At 42.6% G+C, this 25,166-nt stretch overlaps 1 protein-coding gene across 1 annotated transcript in view; it reads left to right on the top strand.

Annotated features, from left to right (window-relative positions):
- The window catches only part of vwa5b1 (von Willebrand factor A domain containing 5B1), a 25,356-nt gene extending 190 nt beyond the window's left edge, over nucleotides 1–25,166 (top strand). Inside the window, exons 1-22 of the mRNA XM_035160209.2 lie at nucleotides 1–113; nucleotides 2,334–2,490; nucleotides 2,669–2,830; nucleotides 3,516–3,735; nucleotides 3,937–4,091; nucleotides 5,410–5,541; nucleotides 7,105–7,229; nucleotides 8,673–8,849; nucleotides 10,519–10,629; nucleotides 10,939–11,141; nucleotides 12,928–13,042; nucleotides 13,195–13,380; nucleotides 14,100–14,286; nucleotides 14,542–14,738; nucleotides 15,517–15,775; nucleotides 18,939–19,232; nucleotides 19,789–19,926; nucleotides 20,426–20,563; nucleotides 20,994–21,065; nucleotides 21,568–21,637; nucleotides 22,473–22,596; nucleotides 22,709–25,166. The exon at nucleotides 1–113 is cut by the window's left edge and continues 190 nt beyond it. Coding sequence (XP_035016100.2) covers nucleotides 2,352–2,490; nucleotides 2,669–2,830; nucleotides 3,516–3,735; nucleotides 3,937–4,091; nucleotides 5,410–5,541; nucleotides 7,105–7,229; nucleotides 8,673–8,849; nucleotides 10,519–10,629; nucleotides 10,939–11,141; nucleotides 12,928–13,042; nucleotides 13,195–13,380; nucleotides 14,100–14,286; nucleotides 14,542–14,738; nucleotides 15,517–15,775; nucleotides 18,939–19,232; nucleotides 19,789–19,926; nucleotides 20,426–20,563; nucleotides 20,994–21,065; nucleotides 21,568–21,637; nucleotides 22,473–22,596; nucleotides 22,709–23,368 — 3,864 coding nt within the window. The 5' untranslated portion in view covers nucleotides 1–113; nucleotides 2,334–2,351 and the 3' untranslated portion in view covers nucleotides 23,369–25,166. The remainder of the gene's footprint in view (nucleotides 114–2,333; nucleotides 2,491–2,668; nucleotides 2,831–3,515; nucleotides 3,736–3,936; nucleotides 4,092–5,409; nucleotides 5,542–7,104; nucleotides 7,230–8,672; nucleotides 8,850–10,518; nucleotides 10,630–10,938; nucleotides 11,142–12,927; nucleotides 13,043–13,194; nucleotides 13,381–14,099; nucleotides 14,287–14,541; nucleotides 14,739–15,516; nucleotides 15,776–18,938; nucleotides 19,233–19,788; nucleotides 19,927–20,425; nucleotides 20,564–20,993; nucleotides 21,066–21,567; nucleotides 21,638–22,472; nucleotides 22,597–22,708) is intronic.

The following is a 25,166-nucleotide window of genomic DNA, read 5'->3' on the forward strand; positions in this document are numbered from 1 at the left end:
GGGGAGTTGAGAGAGGTCTGAGAGGAGGAGGAGATCTTTAATGATAAGTGGACTTCTCACACAGAGAGAGAGAGAGAGATCCTCGCCACACATCCAGTGGACACAAATGAAAGGTAAGATGATGATGCTGCGTTCACATCAGATGCACTTTAATGCGGCAGTGTGTCTCTCTGAGGATGCATGTATCAAACCCTCCCTGTCATTTGTCTTAAATCAAGAAAAGGTCAGCCGGTGAGATGATGATTGGAACTGCCGTCTAGAATCCTATGTGTGTGTGTGTGTGAGTGTGTGTATTTATATCTGTGTGTATGCAGGCAGTGTGTTTCCACAGGTGGTTGACACAGCGTCTGCTCCCTGTTTTGACACTAATGAGGGCAGAAGAGTGTGGCGCCGCTGATAGAAAACGTTGAGAGTTGATGGTTTGCTGGTCTTTTAGCAAAAAACAACCAACCCCTGGAGGGAGGCAGGGTGATTCATGAGGCTGAGCCAACCAGAGGAAAAGCACCCTGGGACTGTCACTTTCAACACTAATTACTGTAATCTGAGAGACCGTAAAGGAAACGGATGCTTTAGAGGAGAAAAACACCTGCCAAGCTCAGGGAAATGCAGGTTTATTTACACATATTAAGTTAACTTATTTACAATTTCTCTGGAAACCCTCTTTCATGCATGAGCTAGATCTTTAATTTGACATGAATGTGTATTTTGTGCCTGTGTTGCATCGCTCACAAGCAGCGGTGGGATGCGTTGCAGTCCATCCGTGCAGGATGTTCTTTCTTTCATTAAGTTTTTCTTTGTTCAAATGTAAAAAGAGAGATTGTTTCCAAACAAAGGGATGCATCTGTGTTTGCTTCTCAATCTGTGGTGGACCGGACACACGATGGCACTGTTGAGACAGACGACATAATAGTCTCTAACTGCATCTGAATGACCTTTTCATCGCCATAAATAACCATGCGGTGCCTAAAACCCCAGTTTGGCCATTAGAAGGACTGATTGAATCCGATATTGATTCTGAAGGTCTCCTTATGCAGCCAGACTCCCGAGTGTGGAAGGTGTGTGTCTGTAGAGACCGGGTTCTAATCTTTCTAAGTGAATTTGATTTTGAAATGTGTTTTTTTCCCCCCGATTGCCTGGTGTTGCCTACTGTGCCGAGAATAAAGGCGCACTTCAGAGATCCCAGTGGTCAGTCTGCAGGCGAGCGGACGAGCAAGCGGCCTCTGTCTCTATGGAAATTGCTTTCGTCATAACACTTCCTATTAAGCCTGTGCCGGGGCTCTGGCCGTGCAGCAGACACAGACCTTTGACAGCACATAACCAAGATTGCTGGCGGAGGAGACGACATTAGCGACGAAGCACGGCCCCGGAGCAACAGATCGTTTTATTGTTGAGCTTAGAAACGCTGTATTCCTCACCAGGCATTTTCAACACATTTAAAGTTTATTTGTCCCCCCCCTCGCATGGAGCTGAATACTGACACATACAGCGTGTTATTACTATAAAAACCATATAACATTTGCTTTATGACTCTGACCTTTATCTCAAACACTTAAAGCACCTCTGTCACCTTCCCTGAGAACCCGTGCGTTTGACGTCATAGGTTACTGAGGATGGAAAACCTGTTAACCTGCTGCACTGAACTCTATGTAACAGGAATGATAGAAAGGAGCAAGAAGAGGCTTTTTGTTACGGATCTCCAAAGTGTATACCTACGACTTATTTTGCCAAGTGAAAAAAAACCTCCTGAATCCACCCGTTTATCCAGATCTGCTCCAAAATGTATGATCTTCTTCCTTGGGTCGTTCCCCACCCCTCCACAAAACGTCATGGAAAATGATTTAGCAGTTTTTGAGTAATCCAGCTCACAATCAAACAAACTCAGAGAGCGCAGTCCCCTTATGAAACCGCATTAAAATTCACACACTCAAGCATCACAAACGCACACTCTCATAAATATCAGCCCTCTCAACACGCCTGATTTGTTTTCATCAAGATCCATAAATTATTCCCTGGGAAATGAGGGAAAATGTCAAGAACAATACCAAGAAGGTTAAAAAGAAAATCCGGGATCTGTCCCCTGATTTAATAGATTTCTCTGACTCATTCCACATCCTTCACGGTACTATGCAAGTTTTTATGAAAAACACAAACAAACACAAATAAGATTATAACCGTCTTAGTGGAGGTAATGAAATAACAGTTCACTTGAATCTAATTATTTAGCAAATGCTGGTTCAATGTTACGTACACATGCTTTTTTGTATAATGTCTTTCCTTTATTTACCTAATACAAAAAAACTATTTTCCCTTTTTCCCCACATTTGACAAGCCAGTATCCTAAAACCAGCACGATGCCTGGACTCATTAACAAGGAGAACCGGAGCGCCCTGCCCCTCAGCGTCTCTGACATCACTTCCTGTGTCAGGGGCTATACTCTGGCTCTGACAGCCTCCATGACCTACGAAAACATTGAGGATCATGCAATCGAGGGTGAGTGAACACTGCACAGTAGTAGCCACTTTGGATCAATTCAAACCCATCGTATGCTCTGAAACGCTGCTGTAAAGCTGATTATTATTGACTGGATGTGTAATTGCTTGTTTGCTGTCTCTGGTTCATGCACTCGTTTCTTTTTTTTCTTCTTCTTCCTCTCGTTCTGCCTTTTAAGGGATCTTCATTTATCCCCTGGAGGAAAACTCCATCGTCGTGGGGTTCGAGGCGATGATATCCAGTCAAATCATAACACTGCAAATCAAGGACAAGGCGAAGATTGAGGACTGTTACCTGGACAGCTGCAACGCATCTAATGGAGGCCTCCAGACGGGCAGTGGTGAGAGTTAAACCTCTCTAATCAATGTGTTGTTCTACTGGTGGTGAAGAGATGAACTGTCCATTCATACATCCAACTGTCCATCCATCATCAGGTGGCTACTACACAGTGAGGGCCTTTATATGCCTTGATGAAGCAGCCCTTTAAGATTTTCATCACATGAAAATCTGTACAGTCTGTATGGGTCTAAATATAAATTAGAGTTGAAAACAAATCAGTTTGATCTTATTTTTCATAGGAAACAATGAGATGTCAAATTAGAATATTCTGGTATTTTACAAATACAGTAAATATAAATACCGTCTGTAGATTTATAAATCTTAGTCTTTTAAAGACGGCAGAGATAACACAACCTCTTGTTTCTAGACAAACAACCGCCCTGCTTGCTTCATTCTTAATATTAGTAATCGACATTAGGATCCCTTGCTGTGGGCGTCTAAGTTGTTTACAGGCTTTTAAGAGGTTTGTCTGAGTTATAACCGAGGGTGAAGCCTGTTTGTGCTTTCTACATAAATCAGTAAAATGTTAAATCAGTATTCTAGGAGTGAGACCTGCTTAGGGATTAAAATACATCAAGGAAGGTATCAGACATCAACTACAGCTCCAGGCTCTTTCTGGACAACTTTACTTTAGTTTGAATATCCTGACTTTCATTCAAAAATGCTAATCTATTCTGCCGTTACAGGACACATAGTGTTGGATGAGGATTTGGAGAGGACGGTGTTGGTGGTTAACCTTGGAATCATCCCTCCCATGGAGACGGTCCACATTCTGGTCAGTACCTCCTCGGAGCTCTCCACCCTGCCCAGCGGGGGCATCAGGGTGTCGTCCCCACCGGTGTGCACACCTCGAGTACAGAGGACGATCAATGAGGAGCAGGGACTGTCCCCGAACTTCTCCAGAACGTAAGAAAAACAACCTAATAAACGAATGCAAACAATAGTTGTTGACATTACTCGTTATTGCATGTTCAAAATTGATTTGATTTGGTGCAGTTAACTGAGTATTTATGCCTCGAATAGAAATATTTGTAGATGGAAAACGATTTTCTCTATGTTGCATCAAGATGGCTCAGTTTTAACACGGTTCTGTTTTGCCTCTTTTAGGCGGGACAGACATCCCTGTGCCACAAGTCCTCACGATCAAACCCCCAACTCTCCTCAGCTGTGGTTGGCCTCCCTGCTGGAGGAGGAGGCCATCAACTCCATGGACTACAAGTTCAACTTCCAGCTGGAGATACGCGCTCCTTACCTCCTCGCAGGTCAGAGAACTGATCGTTTCTCCTTAAGGGCAAACCTCTCCTCTGGGGAACACTGATTTTGTTATAATGCTACAATCAGCCTGATCACTTGAGCTATTCACTGTAATCAAGCTGTGCAGGTCTGTGACATTGGACAGCTGTAATTGTGATGGGGACAAAAACATTTCTCAGCAGGTTCTGAGCTGAAGTGGGTTTTGACAACATACTGTAAGTCTGTAATATTACAACTGTTGGAATAAAGGGAGGTTGGACATTTTGTAAAATATGCTCATTCAAGGGTTAAATGAGAGGACACCACTCTCATGTCAGTTCCGTGTGGAGCCAGAGCCTGGAGATGCTATTAGTATTCAGTCATTTATTATCCCACGCAGGAAACTTGGCTTTCAATCAGGTGCACAAGACAAAAGACTTTCAGTTTCACAAATCTCACACACATTGAGAAATCAGTCACATAAATTTGCCAGATTTTTTGTCATGAAATCCATGAATTCCTCTTTTGGAAATCAGTGAAAATGGCAAAAACGTTAAAGAGCAAATTTCTGGATGGTGCCAAAATGTAAAAGCTACTTCCATCCACCAAGTGTCAAGAGCATAGGTTCAGTGTTTCTTTCAAAATTCTGCAAACAAACAAAATGAAAACACAACCTCCTTGGCCGATGTTACAAAGTGCAGCACCTGAAATTACTCAAATGTACAACATGTTCAAATTGAGCAGGTATGTTGCCGGGGGAACAAAGCAGTAATGGTTCCACGTATCTTATCATAAAGATCTGCTCTGTTCTAACCCCCCACAGACCAGCACCTTTAAAGCTCCTTAATGACGATAACAGACTCAACTCCTGTAAAACCAAAACCGGTGACTTTAGAAATGATGGACAAAAAAACTGTGTAGCAAATAAATAAAAAATACATCAAAAAATGAATTTAATGTTGTGAAACAGGCAAATTCTGTGTTTCTACATTTATTGATTTCTATATTTCAACAGTTATTCATTTAATTCTATTTATCATAATTATATGTTAGAAATTCTTGTTGGGAGAACTTGTTGCTCAGCTGTGGTTCTTTTCATTTAACTCAGACGTTTCTTGGTGGTTTGAGCATCATAGACATCTTTATATAACGGTGCATAAACACTGATAATTTATTCTTCATGTTTTCTCAAACTGCGACAGCACTCGAAAGCATCACTGTGATGATTATCTGTAATTACGAGTTGTTTCCGTGGCTCCTGCTGGTTTGTTATCAGTTGTTGTCACAGGATGGTGAAGCTGCCGCTGGTTTTTTTTTGATCTGCCTCTGGGTTTCCGCTCCGTGTAGGTGTCGAGAGCCCCTCTCACGCCATCCGAGCTGATGCAGACCCTCTGGCCCGCTCCGCCACCAGTGTGGTCGTCACTCTGGCGGACAAATACACGTACGACTGCCCCGTCAACATCCTCATTTACCCCAGCGGTAGGTGAACGGCTTCGAAACTCATACACATGCAATTCAAAATGCTTCTCTTGTCTCTTTAAAGTAAAAATATTTAGAGAGCAGCTTCTTGTACACAACGTTTTCCCTGTTGAACGTCTAATCAGATCAGTGGTGAGGTGATTCACGGCCTCACATTGTGTTTACAAGTGTCTCATCTGGAATAAAAGGCCCTCCTGTTGTTATTGTGTGACATACCAGTGCAGTCTGTCTCCATTGTGTGGGTGTGCAGTGTCAGGCCTTTTTTTTTTTCTGTCCCTCACCGCTGCCTTGACCTAGAGTGTGTGTGGGCCACTCGTCTCCCAGAGGCAGGAATGAGCCTCGGCCTCGCTGATCCAATACGTCTCTTATTGGGCCTCTGCTCACAAACAGACCTGCAGCAAGTGCCGAGCAATTTAATTCAGCTCAGACCGCCGCCGGAGTTTCAATCACAACATGGACGCTCAGGAGAGACGGAGGATACGGCTGCGTTACAGGCATGCATGTGTGCCAGGAACAAACCCAGAGTTTGTTTTCATCATCAGTTAACAGCCAGAAACACAAACTGTCTCATCCAGTCTCCAATTTAATTCAAGCCTTCCACATAGTTTGTTATTTTAAGACTTGTTTTTAATGGTCAAACTTTTGAAACAATGAAAGATATCAGTTGAAACCAGTCGGGGAGTTACCACGAAGAGGTTATGAACTTATTGACGTTATCACACATTTTTTTTGTCAGTAGTTCTTCAAGACTCAAGATGTTTATCATCATCAAATAAGTATAATCGTATAAAAAAACTTTTGCAGGGAAGCTCTATAGCAGCAAAACAAATTAGTTAAGTAAGTATTAAAAAAGACAGAACAGTTATAATAGTAAGATAAATACAGAGTAGAATAAAATATGTAATTACCAAAGAAATGTACAATTTATAAAATAATATTTAATCAGACTTGTAAAAAAATCATTGTGTACATATAAGTAACAAGAAGGCTGAATACTTGTGAGTGTTGCAGTCGAAAGTCTAAAATAATATACAAAAACATTTCACAATCAATGTTACTATCTTAAACAGTTATCAGTAGATTAGTACAGATGTTCATGGTCCCCAGAGGATAGACCCAGACCCATTTTGCGTCCAAGTTTCATGGTCGTCTGTTCAGTAGTTTTTCTGTAATCCTGCTTAAAAACAAACAAACAAATCAACAATTTCTAATTGTTAAGGTTCACATGAATTTGACATGAGGGCACAGGTCGAGAACAGGGGCGTTGGGAGTCTGTTTCTTTCAAGCAAAGACTTTTCAATCTATAAACTTTCAATAAAAATGAAATCAACACTTCATACGTCTCTTGCAGAAATGCAGATTCCTGGTGCTGAAGAGAAATAACAATCCCAAATCCCCAGAATCCTCTCAGTCCACTGAACTCATTGTTTTCTTCAGACCCATCTTCATATGGAGTTTATACAGATCACCACTGCAGGTCGTTCAGGTCCTGTCCATCTGCTTTCCAATCTGCCTGCAACATATTCAGTTACGTCTCTGTCTTGACCCACTGTGTCCCTGTAGAGCCTCATCTGCCACATGTGCTCGTCGAGAACGGAGACATGACACAGGAGGAGTACGATGAGTATCTGCACGGCCGCAGTGATTTCATCAAGGCCACTAAGAAGGACTCCAGCAACGAGAGGAAAGTGAGTGTGTCATCGACATCGGCCCCATTTGCCTGAACCGAGGACAATGATATCGTGGCGGTATCATTTTGAGGGAAGGTTGTACAGAGCACACGACAGCGCAGCCCCCTGCACAGAGCCCTGTGATAGTGTCACATTATTTTGTTCTATCTTGCAATCTGAGGGAATCCAATACGAGTCTAGTACATGACTATGTGGATGAATCAGCTCCCATCTGAACAAGAGTTCACTATATTTATGAAATATAGTGAGCTGAATATTTTTATTTGGAAATCCACAAAGATAAAGAGAACATTTTAGATGAAGAGCTATTTTTTTCCATAGACGGGTAAATAGAAAAGAAAGATGAGGGAAGTTTTAATCATTTGGATTTTATTTATTTGTCACAAGCACAGAGACACAAGGTAAAACATGTGGTGGTGAAATGTGGGGGGTGCTCTGTCTATTGTGCAGACACACCAAGGGACTAACAATAAAAAGAGTAAATAGATTAATAAAATAAGGTTAAAAAGTAATTCCTACTATAGAAACATAACTTAGCATAGTCCACTATTCAAATATATACGTAGATACAGTTAAATTAATGTTAACCCAAACATAACATGTCATAATAACATAATTTATCAATCAGGGACATGAGCAGCAGTCAGTCTTACACTATATTTATTCACAATTTGGAAAATTAAGTCGGCTGAATTAGCTGTTAGCAGTTTCTGTCATTCCATTGCACCATTGATTGCACTGACAATTATGACTGGATAATTTAGATTCTGGAGAAAACATAAAAAATATAATGATTCAGTGGCAAGTCCTGCAGTTCTAAGTGCCCTCGTGATTTCTGCATGTTTATAGGCAATCATATTTAAGAGAAGCAGGAGATTATTATACACGTGTAAAGTGTAAGTGACTAAGAAAAGGATTTCTACAAAAAAAGCCTTTAACTTCTCTGAGGGTGGAAACTGCCCTTATGTAGAACCCAAATAATTGCCAACCGCCCAAAAATCAATTTTTCAAAGCCCATTTAAAGAAAAGGAAGCCACACTCGTTCCAGCCCGGTGCGCACATCTGTATTATTATTTTTCCAGCCGCCGGGCTGAGGGGCTTTGTTTCCTTTACTTCAGAGAGCTGTGTGTCTACATCTCAGCGGTGATGAGGTTGTTAAGTGACCAACAGACCTAAACAGGAGACGGAGCGAGAGCACTTGGCCATAAAAACAGGTTTCTATGGAAACACTCCAAAAGGCTCACCACAGTCTGCCTGGAATTTCCGGCACATCTACAATAATTGATATTCTCCGGCTGTCGCCCCCATCGCTTGTCTCTTTTATCTTGTGGCTTCCTTGAGTGTTAAATTAAAGCCTGCACAAATTCACAGAAATCCCTGTCACAGTGTCAAATCCTCTATAATGAATGCTCTTTCCTTCGGGTGCCCGTGTCTTTACAGGTGGACGTCATTCACCGGCGGCTCCATAAGGACATTCTCCACAACCCCGTGGTCATGTTGAACTTCTGTCCTGACCTCAAGTCCATCAGCTCCGACCTGACGAAGGTGCACGGCGAATTTATCTTCCTCATCGACCGCAGCGGCAGCATGAGCGGGGTCAACATCAACCGCGTGAAGGTATTTTAATCTCACCGTGTGTGTGTGAGTGCATATGAATTGTAATATATCACACACACGCAAGCAGCAGTTTAAAGATGGATCTTTCTTTAAGTGATTATTACAGATTACACCGAACTTTCCGTGGTCAAAACCAGAGCGGCTGCATGAGACGCTGCGTAATTGCTTCCTTGGCTCCGAGCCACGGCGAAACACTGAGTCTGGGCAGATTATGGACGTGGTTAGCCAACTGTGTGAAGGGCATGTACACAAGACTATCGATCAGACGAATCATTCACTACTCGCCAAACATCTCAGCCGCTACTGAGTCTTCGACATTTCATCAGAGCTCATGTGAGGTTTATTCCAAAACGCTCGACATGTGATTCAACACGTTTGCTGGCTGTTTGTCTGCTTGTGCACCGACCCTGTGATGTGACGTTTATTTGTGACTCAGGCTTTTTATATTGGATGTGTCTCGTCCCGGGGGATTCTGGGCTCAGGGCCAGGATGAGCCCGACGCTGGGGATGTGCCGAATATTTACCGGCACCAAGGAGGTTATGTTTTCGTCCCCCTGTCCATTTGTTTTATTGGTTTATTTTATCAGCAGGATCACAAAAGAACTACTGAGCAGCCAGTTCCGTTCATTGGTGACCTGTGACACACGTCTAAAGTTATGCTGCTGGTTTGGTTTCTCTATAATATTGTAAGATCTCGACCTTATTTTTTCATCACTTTCTTTTTTGTTTATATTGTGAGATAGGATGTTTCTTTTTTTTTACATTTTTACCAATTTCACCGGAGAATGGGCGGATTAAGGATTTGTTTATTCAACTGTCTTTATGATGACGAGACATGGCGTTAACCTTGGTGGAGGTATGAGCTGCCCTTACAGTTACCTCCGCCAAGGAAGTTAGGTTTTACTCAAATACTATTCAACCGAACCCTTAAAGTTTGGTGCGGATCCGGATCAGGGGGCAGATCCAGGAATTAATTATCTCTTCCTTTAACATTGAGATGTTTTTTTCTGGACATTTTTCACGATTTCCTACAGTTTGGTGTCGATTCCAAAAACAAATCTGAATTTGGAAGGTTTAAAAATATTAATTAGAGGCTAACCTTGTTTTGTCTTTTCATAATTCTTCCACATTATGGTTGGATAGATATGAACTGTATTTTGTTGGCTTATCTGTGAGCTGTGATTGAATTTAATGGCAGAGGTACGCACTCGACTCAGAGCTATCCTAGTTCCCTCTGGTCTTTCAGGGACTCTCACAGAATAGCTGGATCATTATATATATAATGATTTTTTTCCTTTCTTAATGTGCCTGAATTGCTTTATTCTTGATTGTCTGGCCGATATGATTTTTCTGCTCATCCTCTAAATACATAAAGGTTGAGACGAGTGTTATTCTTCTGGAAACTGCTGTAGTGGGGACAGTGATGGATGTAATGCTACAGTATAACCTTTCTCTCATCTCCTCGAGAGTATCTGCTGTGCGGTGATGACAGCAGAACATCGTGCTTCCATCGGAACATGTAGTTGTATTGAAGTGGCAATGATCAAATACTCCAACATGACACTAGGCCCCTAATGAGCAGCAGAGTTGATGTCTTCTGTCAGAACCTCGGGTTTCACCGCCTCTGTTCTGCTCTGTTCTCTGGACGTGTTCTTCGTCTCTTTCTCAGGACGCCATGGTGGTGATTCTCAAGAGCCTCGTGCCCGGCTGCCTTTTCAACATCATCGGCTTCGGTTCCACGTTCAAGTCGCTGTTCACAACCAGCCAGAACTATGAGGAGGTAAAGGAGCTCTGTGCTGCACTAACACACGTACTGACACAAGTTCGTAGCTTACAGGTCTTTGGCAAAGCTTTTAAAACAGTCGGCACTGAAAGCTGCTTTCCAAAGTTTGAGAAAAAACGAATCAGTTGCCGTAACGCGCCCACATGCAAAGTGTGAAGCTGGTAAGATGGACGGTTCTTGAGATATGCGAGTCACAGACACGATGGTGTGTAGCATTTTCTATTTTAGTTGCTCTGTTGTGAAAACTAAATGAAAGCAACTGTGAATCTTCTTTTCATGTTCTCCTGCGCGCCACGATAAACCCAGGAGGCCGTGTCCCTGGCGTGCGAGTATGTCAGGAAGATCAGAGCCGACATGGGGGGCACCAACATCTTGGCGCCACTCACCTGGATCCTGAGACAGCCGACGTTCAGCGGACACCCGCGCCTGCTGTTCCTGCTCACCGACGGGGCCGTCAGCAACACGGGCAAAGTGATCGAGCTGGTCCGCAGACACGCTCGCTACAGCAGGCGAGTGTTGTCACTGTGCTGGATGTTGGAATAAAGGACAACACGGTTCAACACACAAACACATTGCGGAACTAGAATGTCACTCAGTCGAGCGCATACCTCCACCAAGGCCCAGCAGTCCCCTTAAGGTCAATCAGGCTGCAGCACAGTTCACACACTCATAGACATCAGTTTGTTATATATGCCAGATTGTTTTCAGCATCGAGATCCATGAATTATTCCCTGAGAAATCAAGGAAGTGTTTGAAAAACCACTTGCTGATGCAGATCTGCACAGATATTTAAAGGGTTCTTACCCGACACGTACTTCATCCTCCCATTAAGTTTCGTGGAAATCCTTTTAGTAATATTTGCATAATCTTGCTTAGAAACACTCAACAAACAACAACAAACAAATGGACATGGGTGAAAACATAAACTCCTTGAGAAGCTAATTTGATTCAGATGTGATTTGTATCTACACATACGTACATGAGCATGTTTCCAAGGTACCTGAGTTAAGATTAAATGAATCCGATGTAAGCTTATTAAGAAGCACTGTAACAGTAATGGCACAAGCGGAGAAATGTTAATGAAAATACATTCCTCTTTTTGTTTATACTCATTATGCAAATAGCAAAAGCTGAGCTCACCCATAACACAAGTATCACATCCAGGGATTGTCAGGGACTTAAATGCAACACCTGGTTATGGAGCCATAATCCCTTCAAAATGAAATCATACAGCTTATGTTGTGTCAGAGTCAAACATCATATTTCACTGCAAGGAATCTGTGCCGACATTTGCGCGAGCTCAGTTTTAGATTAAAACAACACAACGGAATAAGGACACGTGAACGCTCCCCGCGCAATGTGAACGGCAGCTGTCAGCTGAGGGCGAGCACCGGTGGCGCGGCAGTTCTGCGGCACACAGGGAAATAATTCCACTTTGCCGCTTGCATCGGAGTCTCACACTGTGAAACCCTCTCCTGAGTCACTCTGGAGATAATTGACTTTTTGTCTTCTCCCTTCTAATGGCTGCCTGCCCGCAGACGATTGCATTAGGTGCACGGAGCTCGGCCCATTCGCCAACACTTCCCGGGTCATTATCACGCCATGCTTACAAATCGGCACAGCCAGTCAGAGACGAGATCAAACAGCGGTGAATCTCTGCTTCGCCAAAATAATCCATGTTGGGAGTTTAATTGTAGAAAGTGACATTTAGGCTTTTTAATCTGCTTCGACCTGGGGAAATAAAGCAACCGCCCCCCCCCCCGACCTGTCTCCAGAGATCCCCAAGCTGTATTCAACTAATTTAATTGTATATATCTCCACTGCATCTCGTTAAAACATGTGTGCACATGAATCCGATGGAGTCGAGCGATGTCTGCGCTGGCCGGAGCATGAGTTGAGTGTCGTTCTCCATTTATTCTGACAAACAAGCAAAAACCGAATCGGTTAGTTTTTAAATGGAGCGCCTACAAAAGCTAACATACAAAAACTTGTACCACCAAAAATGTTACGTACCTCGAAGTGGGAGACACATCGTAATGAGGGGTCCCCCAAAAGTAGACATAGAGGTACAGGACGTTATTAAAGGTTCCACATTGTCACCATACCAGGTAATAACTATGTGCAAATATGTGTAGTTATCACGATTAGATTAAATGAAATAAATCTAAATGCACATTGGATTCCATGACACATAATACTGCTGTAAAATTGTCAGTGTTACACACAGGTCACCTGTTGTCGTGCTCATGTCTGGATCTGTCCATGGAGCTGCTGTGTTTTACTGTGTCTGTGCAGATGCTTTACGTTCGGCATTGGACAGAACGCTTGCAGGAGGCTGGTGCAGGGGCTGGCGACCGTTTCAAGAGGGACGGCAGATTTCCTGGCGGAGGGCGAGAGGCTGCAACCCAAGGTACTCGTTTCCCTCTTCGCGTATCACTCCTAACGACAGTGAGCTATTCTGAGGGGCCACTTAAGAGGCATTATGGGTAATGTAGAGGCGTGTAATGGTCAGAAGGAAGCCGTGTTTTATGTCTGAACGTATATTTTTGTATTCCTCCACAGATGATTAAGTCCCTGAAGAAAACCATGTCTCCGGTGCTCAGTGACATTTCCATCGAATGGCTCTTCCCCGAGACCAAGGAAGTGCTGCTGTCTCCTGTGGGCAACACCTTCCTGTTTCCTGGGGACAGTCTGATCGGATACAGCGTGGTTTGCGACACCACCCGTTACCACGTCAACCCCAAATCTGTAAGTGGAAGACGCTCGCTGAGAAGTGATTAATGAGATGACTCAGGAGGATTCAGCAGACCAACCTCAAATTACTCCATGTGGTTTTTTTATGCTTATTTCAGTGAAATAACTTTTCTGGTTCCTCTGAAATGTGTTTGAAGTCAATCCCAGTGGAGATGAAAGGGCTGAGCTCAGTGGACGGCACATCAGGCCACCAGGACATTTCCCTGGTGGCCTGATGGTCTTTTTGGCCTTGAACTGATAACTCGATAAGCAATAACATAGCGAGCATCATTATCTCTGCGACGCACATAGCAGCCGACGATATTACAGCAATCTGAAATTGTTGTAGCAGCCGTGCACCCTCTTCTGATAATATCATCAAGGTCAGAAGAAAAGCAGAGGGGGAGCAGAGAGGGAGAGTCCTGTGGTCCATCGTGTGTGAAAACGCACTTTGAAAATTGATGTGCGTCTATTCCTGGTCTTACGGTAAAGGAAAACAGGCCGAAGACAATGAAACTATTTATATTTATACATATTATGGAGGTTTAGACAATAACAATAATGAAATAATGAAATGTAATATAACATATATGACCCCCACCGTCTATATGTCAAGTTTCAGAAGATTGTACTGTAGAAGTTCCAAGAAAATTAAAGGCAAAGTTGGCGTCTTTTTCATTATATCGCTCATAACCTAGAACTGAGCCACTTGTCTCGGATGTGTCCCCCTACAGGACAAGAGGAGGAGATACAGCATGATGCGCTCAACCGAGTCAGCCAGCTCCGTGTTCTACCACTCTCAAGAGGAGGACCCGGGGAGGACGAGTGTGGACAGGGAGGCGCTCTCTGGGCCTCTGTATGACTCCTACCAGGACTCCATGACCGATGGCAGCCCTGTCACCACGGAACAAGACACCTCAGGTAAGAACCTCATATTTTTAGTTTATAGAAATGCATTAAGACTCCAGGTCTTGAAAGTGAAGCCAATGCGGAAGTGCATGGAAACCAGAGGACAACTTCACTGGCTGCAAGAAGAAGTCCATGAGGAAATGACTTGAGTTTATGCCTCAATCTCTAGTTTCAAGTCTTCAGGGCTGCACTGAATGTTTATTTTTCAATGGATGGATGGAAATTTAGTTTGTGTTGAGTATTTTCCATCTCTGATAAAAACCCCAGGGTTGGATAAGACGTCCCCAAGGAGACGGGCGTACAGCACCAACCAGATAATCGACTACAACCCAGCGAAGAAGGTCTTCACCCCCAGCGACCCCAGCTCTGTGGTGGCCAAGAATCCGCTGAGGAGAGCAAAGGTCCAGGAGCTGATCGGCCAGATGAGTCCAGAGCACGAGGCGCAGTGGAAGAAGGACTTCCAGGTGGGATCCACATTACAGCTCTGGTCTACTTTCTGAAAGGGCTCAACAATGATTTCTGATTTAATTTGTAATTTTTTCCCCCGACAGAGATTTCATGAATCATTACAATAAAGCATGTTCTGTATATGTTGAGTCACACATAGACTCATTACACGCGGTCTCCATCCGGCAACAGAATCTAATTTAGTATTTGGAAAAATTTAATTTGTATTCCGACTCTTCTGGCAAATTAAACAGAGAGCCGACCCTTGTCTGCACTGGTGAATAAGCAAGAACAAGCTAATGTGCTCTGTTCAGTAATGAAGCACAAAATCTATGAATTCTAATTAAGTCTGAATATTTCTCAGGTCGCATCCTAATATAATTAAACAGAATTCAGCAGGCTGTGAAGAAATGATATCCTCCCTCTGCAAAACGCAGCTGAGGATTCTTTGCCCTCACGTCGCGCTTAATCAATCCAAATCTAATTATCATGAGCAAACAGTTACTTTATTTTTACACAAATTGAAGAAGTAGAATTACTGCCTCCACCAACCGGTGAAGCTGCAGGAAATTACATTTTAGATATGAGAAAATGTAATCCTTGAAGAAAACGAACATGAGATCACAGTGACCTTGACCTCTGACCTCCAAAATCAGTTCATCCATTCAAGTGAAGGTTTTGTTTTTCAGCACACGAGTAGATTAAAGTAAATTCAGTGGCTGAGGTTTCGTGTGTAATTAAAATCTGTGACAGAACCACGGTATTTTACACTGAGAAAATCACTTTTGTTTTCAGCCACAGTTGGCGAGCCTGTGCGCCTCCTCTTCCAGAGGGCGTCCTGCCATCTGCCATCGGCCGCTCCCTCAGCAGGAGCCGACGCTTCTGCAGCAGGAAGCCGACTCTGAGCCTCATTTCCCTCTGCAGCCACAAGACAATCCTCTGCCCAGCAGCATCAGCAGCGGCGGTTTGCTGCCAGCAGCTCAAAACACCGCTGGGGAGGAAGCGTCTAGATCCTCCACTGACAGCCCATCTGTCGGCAGCAGCGGAGACACAGGTGAAGCCACAAGCCAAACTGTATTCATGAAAACCTATCTATCTATCCATCTATCCATCTATCTATCTATCTATCTATCTATCTATCTATCCATCTATCCATCTATCTATCTATCCTTATCTTCTATCTATCCTTCTATCTATCCTTCTATCTATCTATCTATCTATCTTATCTATCTATCTATCCTTCTATCTATCCTTCTATCTATCTATCCTTTTATCTATCTATCTATCCTTCTATCTATCTATCTATCTATCTATCTATCTATCTATCTATCTATCTATCTATCTATCTATCTATCTATCTTTCTATCTATCTATCCTTTTATCTATCTATCTATCCTTCTATCTATCTATCCTTCTATCTATCTATCTATCTATCCTTCTATCTATCCTTCTATCTATCTATCTATCCTTCTATCTATCCTTCTATCTATCTATCTATCTTTCTATCTATCCTTCTATCTATCTATCCTTTATCTATCTATCTATCCTTCTATCTATCCTTCTATCTATCTATCCTTCTATCTATCTATCCTTCTATCTATCTATCTTTCTATCTATCCTTTTATCTATCTATCTATCTATCCCTTTATCTATCTATCTATCTATCCTTCTATCTATCTATCCATCTATCCATCTATCTATCTATCCTTTTATCTATCTATCTATCCTTCTATCTATCCTTCTATCTATCTATCTATCCTTCTATCTATCTATCTATCTATCTATCTATCTATCTATCTATCTATCTATCTATCTATCTATCTATCTGTCTATCCATCCATCCATCTGTCTCTCTGTCCGTCTGTCTCTCTGCCATTTGGTGCAGATCTCCTGAATTTAAATGGGCTTCCATCAGGGGACAGTTGTGGGCTGTACTCTACTGAGTGCATTTCTAGTTGTATAGTGTTCCCTGTATTTATTCTTCTAATATTTCATAGAGTTTTCCAAATCTCAGGGTCATTACAGTTTCATTGTATTATTCTCCACAGGTCAATGACCATAAAGAATCTTGACTTCTAAAATGAATGCAATAAAACATTCTTAAGATCACATATACATTGATGTTGTTAACATTTTAATGGGTTTTATTTGCTTATCAGAGAATCTACAAGTACACACAAGTTTCATATAATCCCATCCCTCCTACAACAATCCACCAGCAGCTGCACGAACCACGTTTTTATGTTCCCCGATGGAGGATCCTCAAAGCAGCCCGTCCATGTTGTCGTCCTTAGTATCTCTGATTATCTTCTTGGTCGTCCACGTTAAGAGGTTAAGAGTTTGCTGGTTCTTATCATATTGTAGACAGGGAATCCAGATCTTCATAAATTGTTGCTTGTATTTAAATTGAATGAATGAATTGATATCGGGGGACACATTGTCGCTAATCCACCTTGTGAGTCTGTTGCTTCTGCAATTAAGGAGGTAAACCTCATAACCACTGGAGCTTTGCCTTTAAAAGAGCAAACCTCTGGGACACAAGGGATTAGAAGAGAGTTTTCTTTGAAAATATATTAATACAAGCATCAAATATACTTTACCAGAATGTGACGAAGTTAAAGCAGGAATAAGACACGTGGAAATGTTCTGCAGGTTGGGTTTTAGGTAAAGGGCAACGGGCTCCATACGAGGATTCATGTCTGTCTGTTGTGTTGTTAAGGGAAACCTCCCATCGGTCATTACTCAGCTCCTCACTCAGGTCAATTTCCCACTGCTGCCTAACATCCTAAATTGAGGGCGTAGAGCTATTACAGATATCATGTTATACAGAGCTGATATGGAACCTCGACTGAACGGAGAAAATTAAATCATGTTATCAACCGCAGTGTGTGTCTGTGAATCTGGAGACAGAGAGAACGGACAAAATGAAGCTGGAACAAACTGATGTGAAACAGATTTAAATCCCTTTTCATGACAAATCTGGATTTTTCTCAAATTTAGGGGATTTTATTTCTGATGAATTTGTTGTTTTTCCTGAATTATGACCTGGTCCAGATCTTTTTTAAATAATAAACATTCAGAAAATGTGTCATATGCTTTTAAATAGCGATCATCTTTGTTTGAATGTATTCTGCTCTTTATTATAAAGGAAGTTGATCATGAAATCATAATAGTCATGCGTTGCATTGATGCCCAAAACTCTGACATTGATTGAAATTGCTTTATAATAAGCTAAGTGTCTTCTGTCTGCAGCTTCATATTTAATGGACGGACAAAGGAGTGGCATTGATTTCCTCGTCGAAATGTCACAAAGAAAGCGATTAGTTCCCAGAAATGTTCTTTTAAAATGATGTGACGTGAATAAGCACAAAGTTTTAATCAGAACCGGCTCTGAAAGTAACAATAGAGGAACTGAGGCAATGAAATTACCTTTTTATTCAAACCAAAACCATCATAATGGTTTCATAGCCCTGTGTGCCAGCATAGCCGGAAGCAGGGAATTGTTTTTACCCCCGTGTGTGTGTGTGTGTGTGTGTGTGTGTGTGTGTGTGTGTGTGTGTGTGTGTGTGTGTGTGTGTGTGTGTGTGTGTGTGTGTGTGTGTGTGTGTGTGTGTGTGTGTGTGTTTCCAAAATAACTCTACAATGCACGGACAGATTTTTCCCAAACTTGGATTATTACTCGGGAGTTTATCTCCAGATGATTCACTTTTTGGAGCTGATCGGTTAAAGGTCAAGGTTGACGATAAAACGGTCAGAGAAAAACACATTTTACAGACATCGCTGCAAAAAATATCGACAATCTTAAACTGATCTTGATCGTAAAACTCTATAAATGTCATATGATAAGTTACGTCAAGAGGAAAGTAAGGATATTACGTCATGCACAGCTAAAATAAATTCTGTGGTATCTTAGCATTTTACATCACCATGAAGTCACAAAATGATGTCATATAGTGAAATAAATCATTAACTTTTGCAACCAATAGGATTAGAGACATGATCTACAGGATCAATCATCATATGCTATAAATAACGTCACGATGACATCACTATAAATGGCATTACAACAACATAGCTAGCAAAGTTAGCACATTGGGATCGGGGTATAAACAGGGAACGCATCGCTCCTCTGTCCAGTCGTAGGAAAGAAGATCTGAAAACAATGTCAACCATAAACACTAATTAAGGGATTGAATCTTGTTCCCGTGATGTTTCAGACGGTTACGGACACCAGTTGTGTCAAGCAGAAACTCCACAGGAGAACCACATTTCAGGACTGGGCGCTGCCAACCACCACAGGGCCGACTGCAAGGCCGTGGTGTCCGGGCTGCTGTGCGGGAAGCCCATGAAGTGGGAGGTGGTGTTCGATATCGAGCCGTACCTGAACGGGCGGGAACGCGAGGAAAAGGTTCACGAGGAGCTGTGGAACGAGACCTTCCACCACCTGGCCGGACACTCCATCATACACGACTTCGAGCACATGGCGGACAAAGAGTGTGAGATCGAGCACGGTGAGATCTGTGTGGATGCATTGAAGCGTTTAGAGGGAGATCTGGGGATGGAATTATAATGAAGGAGCAGGATGATGCTCCCACAAGCGGATTTATCTGATCTACCAGGCGTTTCGGGGCGAAGGTCCTTAATCGTCACTTCTGTCCAGCACCAAACGTTTGTAGAGTTTGGATGTGCGTGCTTTAGGAGGCCTACTGACATTTTATTTGTTTATATTTAGCTGTTATCTCTAATCTGCTTGTTTGACATAAGCGTTGAAGTTTTGGAAATAACAACTTAAAGGAGCAGTTTCATTCTTAATGCATGAAATACGCTAATTGTATTATTTAAGAGCTACATGAGAATATTGTCGTTAAAGTCATTTTTACACTCATAGATATGAGAGTTGCATTTATCTTCTCATCCAAAGTTTGGAGCAAATTTCCCAAAACGTCAGACTGTTCCTTTAATTTGTATGGAGGTTATGAATATGTAACGTGATTGTAATGATGTTATTCTTGCATTTAGTCTGATGCGAATGCTACATAATCACTTTGCACTTATTGTAATTCCCAGGCTCTGGCAGGAAGTACCAGCATTATGCGATTCACACCAGCAAGTCCTGCAATATACTGAGCAAATACACAGCGTTTGTTCCCATCGACCTGGACACTAACGAGTATTTACAGACGTGCATTGAACACTTAAACCCCGGTAAGTCACACTGATTCATAAATCCGTATGAAACTCATGTTTGTACATTTAAGTGTCAGCAAACATCACCTGGAAGAAAAAACGTCTGTTGGTTTAACTTTTATTTAATTTGTAGTGAAGCAGTTATAAACCAGTTTGGGGTGTGAATTATAATTTTATATTATTAGTTAGCTAATATTATATGTTATTCCCTCATGATAGTCAATAGATATCTGACATTTGCCCAGAAAGATCAAATGCTTGCCTCATGTGATCCCTTGTTTAAATTGAGTATTTCAACTTGCCCAGATAAATATTAATTGAAGAGCTGAGCAAAGTCAAATATTAGATTTAAATGTTGGTTTTGCTTCGGGCTGACATTTTAATCATCTGGAGCAGAAAAGGAAACATCTGTGATCACAAGAATATCTCTCTGACTTCTCCCCATGTGGTTTTCTGACGCAGTTGGGGGGGTTAACTAAACCGTGATTTCAGTTTGAGAATTTAATTTTGCTTTCAGCCGAAGGTCTGAAGAAGGGCTCTCACTCCAGCTCTCGCTCGGGGAGCAGGAAGAACCGAGGTTACTCCATCGGACTGGGTCGCTCTCAGTCCGGCGGCATGTCGCAGGAAGCCGAGGACGTCCAGCTGCTGCCGAACAGTAGGCTGCCTTCTTTCATCTCAAATAGTTAAACAGCAGATGGAGGTTTAATAGAAGTTTTTACTAAGGCTCTTATTCAAATGTCTTTATATATATGAAATGAAAAAGGTTGCAAACACTGGGAGCTGTGAGGTGTTGAACAGCGTCAGGGAGCCGCCTCCTGCTTTACAATAAAAATACTTCAACTTCTGCAAAAGGGCACGGCTCTTTAAATGAGCTGTTTTTCCAGTGGTGGCATGGCAACAGGAAGCAGCACGACGAGCACGCCGCGTGAACATGTGCCGGTTAAAAAAGAAGATGCACAGATGCAGAGGGGCTGCGTCAGTATGTTCCCATGATAGTGTCTGTTTTTTTTTTTATCACAACAATGTCCATGTGGGTTCTGAGAATTAAAAGGGATTAATTGAACTGATGTCATTCTGTGTCTTAGGTGGAGAGGATGGCGTCTCTCCGTGCAGCACCCCCTCCTCCGCTGGCTGGGAGAGATGTAGCTTCACAGAGGGTGAGTGCAGCACGTCAGCCGACAGGAACTGTCTGGTTGTCCCCGTGTCGTCTCCTCGCCGTCGTCGTTGTATCGCTCCCAATGTGAAACATGAGCTTATTGACATTTCAGTTGTCCCTCTTCTTGTAAGTGATGAGAGGAATCGACATAGTTTTGTTGCTTCTATTGACAAATGCTGCCTGGACCTCTTTTTTATAAAAAGCCACAAAGGCTCATACACACAGACGTGTTTCACCTGCGGAGGAGACACAGCTGGTGGAGAATATACCGTTGCTCTTAAAGCTCAGTGGAAGTGTTTTAGCTCTTTCAATAGATCAAATTTTATTTGTAAAGCCCATATTCCCTAATGACTATTTGTCTCATAGGGCTTAAAAAGGTGCAACATCCTCTGTCGCCTTTATTCCCTGAGACTCACGCTGAGAACAAAATAGAAAGAGCCACAGCTGCCGCTTGTCTCTCTCTCTGTCCGTCCCTTGTCTAACTCTTCCTCTCTGTCTCCAAGTCGCCCAGAGGAGTCCGTCTGTGACCTCGGACCAATCACAGAAATCGGTGGAGAGCCTTTTTTCTGCCAGGTGGGTGATTGGACACTCGCTGGCAGCACTAATGTGTTGAAGCTGTGCTTGCTGCTGCATGAGCGAGTGCAGGAACTTCAGCTTTTTAACGACTGGGTCACAAGGCGGAGACTCGCTGCACATTTACATCTGATTCTTTTGACGTTTAGAGAATGTTGCATTGAGGTTAATGTAATCAAACTCTTTTATGACCAGTCAGGACCATGTAATTATGCTTTTTAAAACCAAGATAAGAAGCTGGAGTCGGCAGCTTTCTCAGACGGTGCTCAGGGCTCAATAATCCGTCAAAGAGAGAAACAAAATGACAGAATCTTTCAATTATGGAGATGATGTCACACATTTTTAGACAATTTCTCCTAAATACATTGTTGACAACAATAAATAAATCTGTTTAAAGGATGAAAATGGACTTAATATAAAGATGGACGACATGACCGCTCCCCAAAACCTTCATTGCCCCCCCTGTCTTCTCCTCAATAGCAGAGGGACCTAAACTAAAAACTCAAAGTACATGTTAAATACATTTTCCCAAATATAGTTTCTGTCATTTTTGCTATTTTTTATCACACTGATGTTTGTTCAAGGGTTTATTTTTCCAGTAAGTTTGGTTTGAACGAGTTATTCTACTAAGATGTGTCCTCCATCTTTATTCACAGCCTATCTTTGCATTTAGCACGTTGGCATGACAACTACCCTCAATTGTTCTTATTTAAACTGTATGTAAATCTATTTTCAAAAGAAACAATTGCCTTCCTGGTGAGAGCAGCAGATTGAATTGAATGGCTGTGTGCTGCACATGTTGTGCATTGTGATTTACAGTCCTCTCCTCTGTCAGGTTGGCCCTCAGCAGGACTCGTCTCCTGACCCGAGCGGCCAAAGGCTTCATGTGTCGATCTCACAGCAGGTCTGGTGATTCAATCGGAGAAAGTGACAACGAGAACAAAGACTACATTCCTGTGGTGGGTAACAAATCGATACAGATCTGTCAGCCTGCATGTTTTTGATGGATTCCAATTCGAACGGACTGTAGATTTGTCTGGAGAGACGAAAGTGTCACAATCTTCTCCGCAGGTGTTGCTGCAGTTGGCGTGTGGTGCGTTTCCCCTCGACACAGCTCTGTGTGACGCCATTAATGTTCCCATGGACAAGCTAAAGTGGACGTCCCCCTTCACCAGCCACCGCACCAGCCTTGGCCACTTGTCTCACTCCAGCAGCCGCCGCACCGAGAGCGCCGATCACGGGCACAAATCCCAGTGTGAGTCAGAAACACATCAACAACCAGCAGAGCAAACTGTCGGCATCCACAGCCCCTCTCATCTGCCCCGGAGCGCCTGGACGGAGTCTGCTCCTTCCTCACTGGGAAGTCCCTCCTGTGCTGCTGAGCCCCCGGTCTCCCCACACTCCACCGGGGACAGTGGTCGGAGCTCTGGGTCCGGGGGCCTTGAAGCAGCGTCACCTGGTGGCGTGCTGAAGAGGATGCTGAATCCTGAGAGCATGCTGTGGGGCACAGCTGTAGCCCTCGCCTGGCTGGAGCACAGCTCGGCCAGTTATTTCATAGAGTGGGAACTGGTGGCTGCCAAGGCCAGCATGTGGTTGAGTGCGCAGGACATTCCGGAAGGTCGCGATTTAGCCTCCATCAAGGCTGCTGCCAACCAGCTCTTCATCATCCTCAGACACTGGGATGAGAACCTGCAACTGAACATGCTCTGTTACAACCCTAACAGCGTCTGAGCCCTGCGGATACAGACCACTCAATCCCATACGATACTATGCTAACTGAGGCTGTTCTCTTTTCCATTCCAGCAGTATGTCTCTGGAGTCTGATTTTGCCGTCGCAGTAGTGAACAATGTGTTTCTTCTTCTGTTCGTGTGCTGTTCCTCCAAAACATATCACAGGCTCTCAGAGGCACGATGTGCAAGCTATTACCTCGCTGGTGCCATATACTGTAGCTGGATCCCCGTCAGCAAGGGGTCTGATCAGAGTTATGCCTCTGGTTTGAGTTTCAAGGAGAAGAATGTCAGTGTTAAATTCGTAGCATGCTGGACCGCTGACCATCAACATTTGAGAAAAGCTCTTAAATGTCATCATATTGATGTTAATGGGGAGAATGCTGCAAAAAACAATGGAAAACTGTTCCACTGACTGATGCATATACTGTTTTTACATCTACTGACTGTATTGTGAAACACATCTGGGTAGTTGCTAGCAGTCCCGTCTTTTCTAATCCCACCATTACAGTGTTCTTAATATTTGCCATTGTGCTGTTCGATAAAAGCAGAGACAGAAAAATATGCAAACAAAGCTAAAGAAAAATATAAAATACTTGTTAAGATTACGTTTAAAAAATATGTGGCTTGGGTGGGAATCTATGAATGTGTGTCCCACTGGCATGTTATTTATTCTTTATGATACATACAGTTTATATTTTTTCATCCTATATCTAAGAGTAGAACAAGCATTTGTTCTTATATGTAGAGATTAAAACACAAACCTGGATTCGGTTGCACCAGCTGTTGGCAACTTCATAATTGGCTTAGTTATAAGATAAATTAAGCTAATTTAATATTTTCATGCCTCACTTATTTAAAGGGGGTTACATCACACAAACTAGTTCTCATAAAGAGTTAGTCTGGGAATTTTTGGGGAATTTTGTTTTTGGAACATTGGCTGGCACCTCTCCCCTTTAACCAACTTTTATTTTGAAAACCCCTGAGTTAGTCTAACAGCTCATTAGTGACTTGCACCCAATTCAAGTCTTTACTAGCAAAGAAAATCCTCAATATTCCTCAACTAATCTATTAAATCATTAGTTAGTTAATTAGAACTATGAAGAATTCTACAGACAAACTGAGTAATAGATTAACAAACAGCTGGCGCACCCTGATCCTAAAGTGGGCGGCGACCTACAGCCCTGTTCTGTGAATCAGAGGAAAGACTCCTGCTAGTTCAGTCATTGTCACGGCTCATTTACCGCAAGTGCCTCACCAAGGTTTAAAGTCGGCAGAAGATGCAGATCTGTCCACTGCAGTTCAATCAGTGTTGATAATGACTGATTCTTTTCTCCTGGATATACAGCGGGGACCCTTTTCTTGATTCTTATTGGTGGCCTGTGTCAGCATCTTCTAATATCTATTTTTATTTATCATTCCATCACAGTGTTGCTTTACTCAGGTATTCCGTAATTTTTTTTGTAACTCAGGCTGAATCGCATAGTACTTCTGCATGGACATGTGTTTGTGTTACGGTGTTTAACGAATGAAAAGAGCCTGAAGTGCAGTATTTTGCTCACTGAAACGAAACGAGAAATACAGTAGATGTCATATTCTAATATTTTTGTGCCGTAAATTGCTGTAGTAAGTGCAGCTGTAGTTGTATTATCAAGTATTTTTTTTATGTAGCGGGTCAGTTGTTATGGTGCAGTAACTTTCAATTTGCTGTGTGTGCCTTTATAAATGATTGTTGACTGTTTGAGGCCGTTGGAAGCTTCTGTGGTGTCTTTATATCTGTCGACGCAGTGGCCAGCTCTGC

The sequence above is a fragment of the Hippoglossus stenolepis genome, chromosome 6, assembly GCF_022539355.2.
Source record: "Hippoglossus stenolepis isolate QCI-W04-F060 chromosome 6, HSTE1.2, whole genome shotgun sequence".
NCBI classification, from domain to species: Eukaryota; Metazoa; Chordata; class Actinopteri; order Pleuronectiformes; family Pleuronectidae; genus Hippoglossus; species Hippoglossus stenolepis.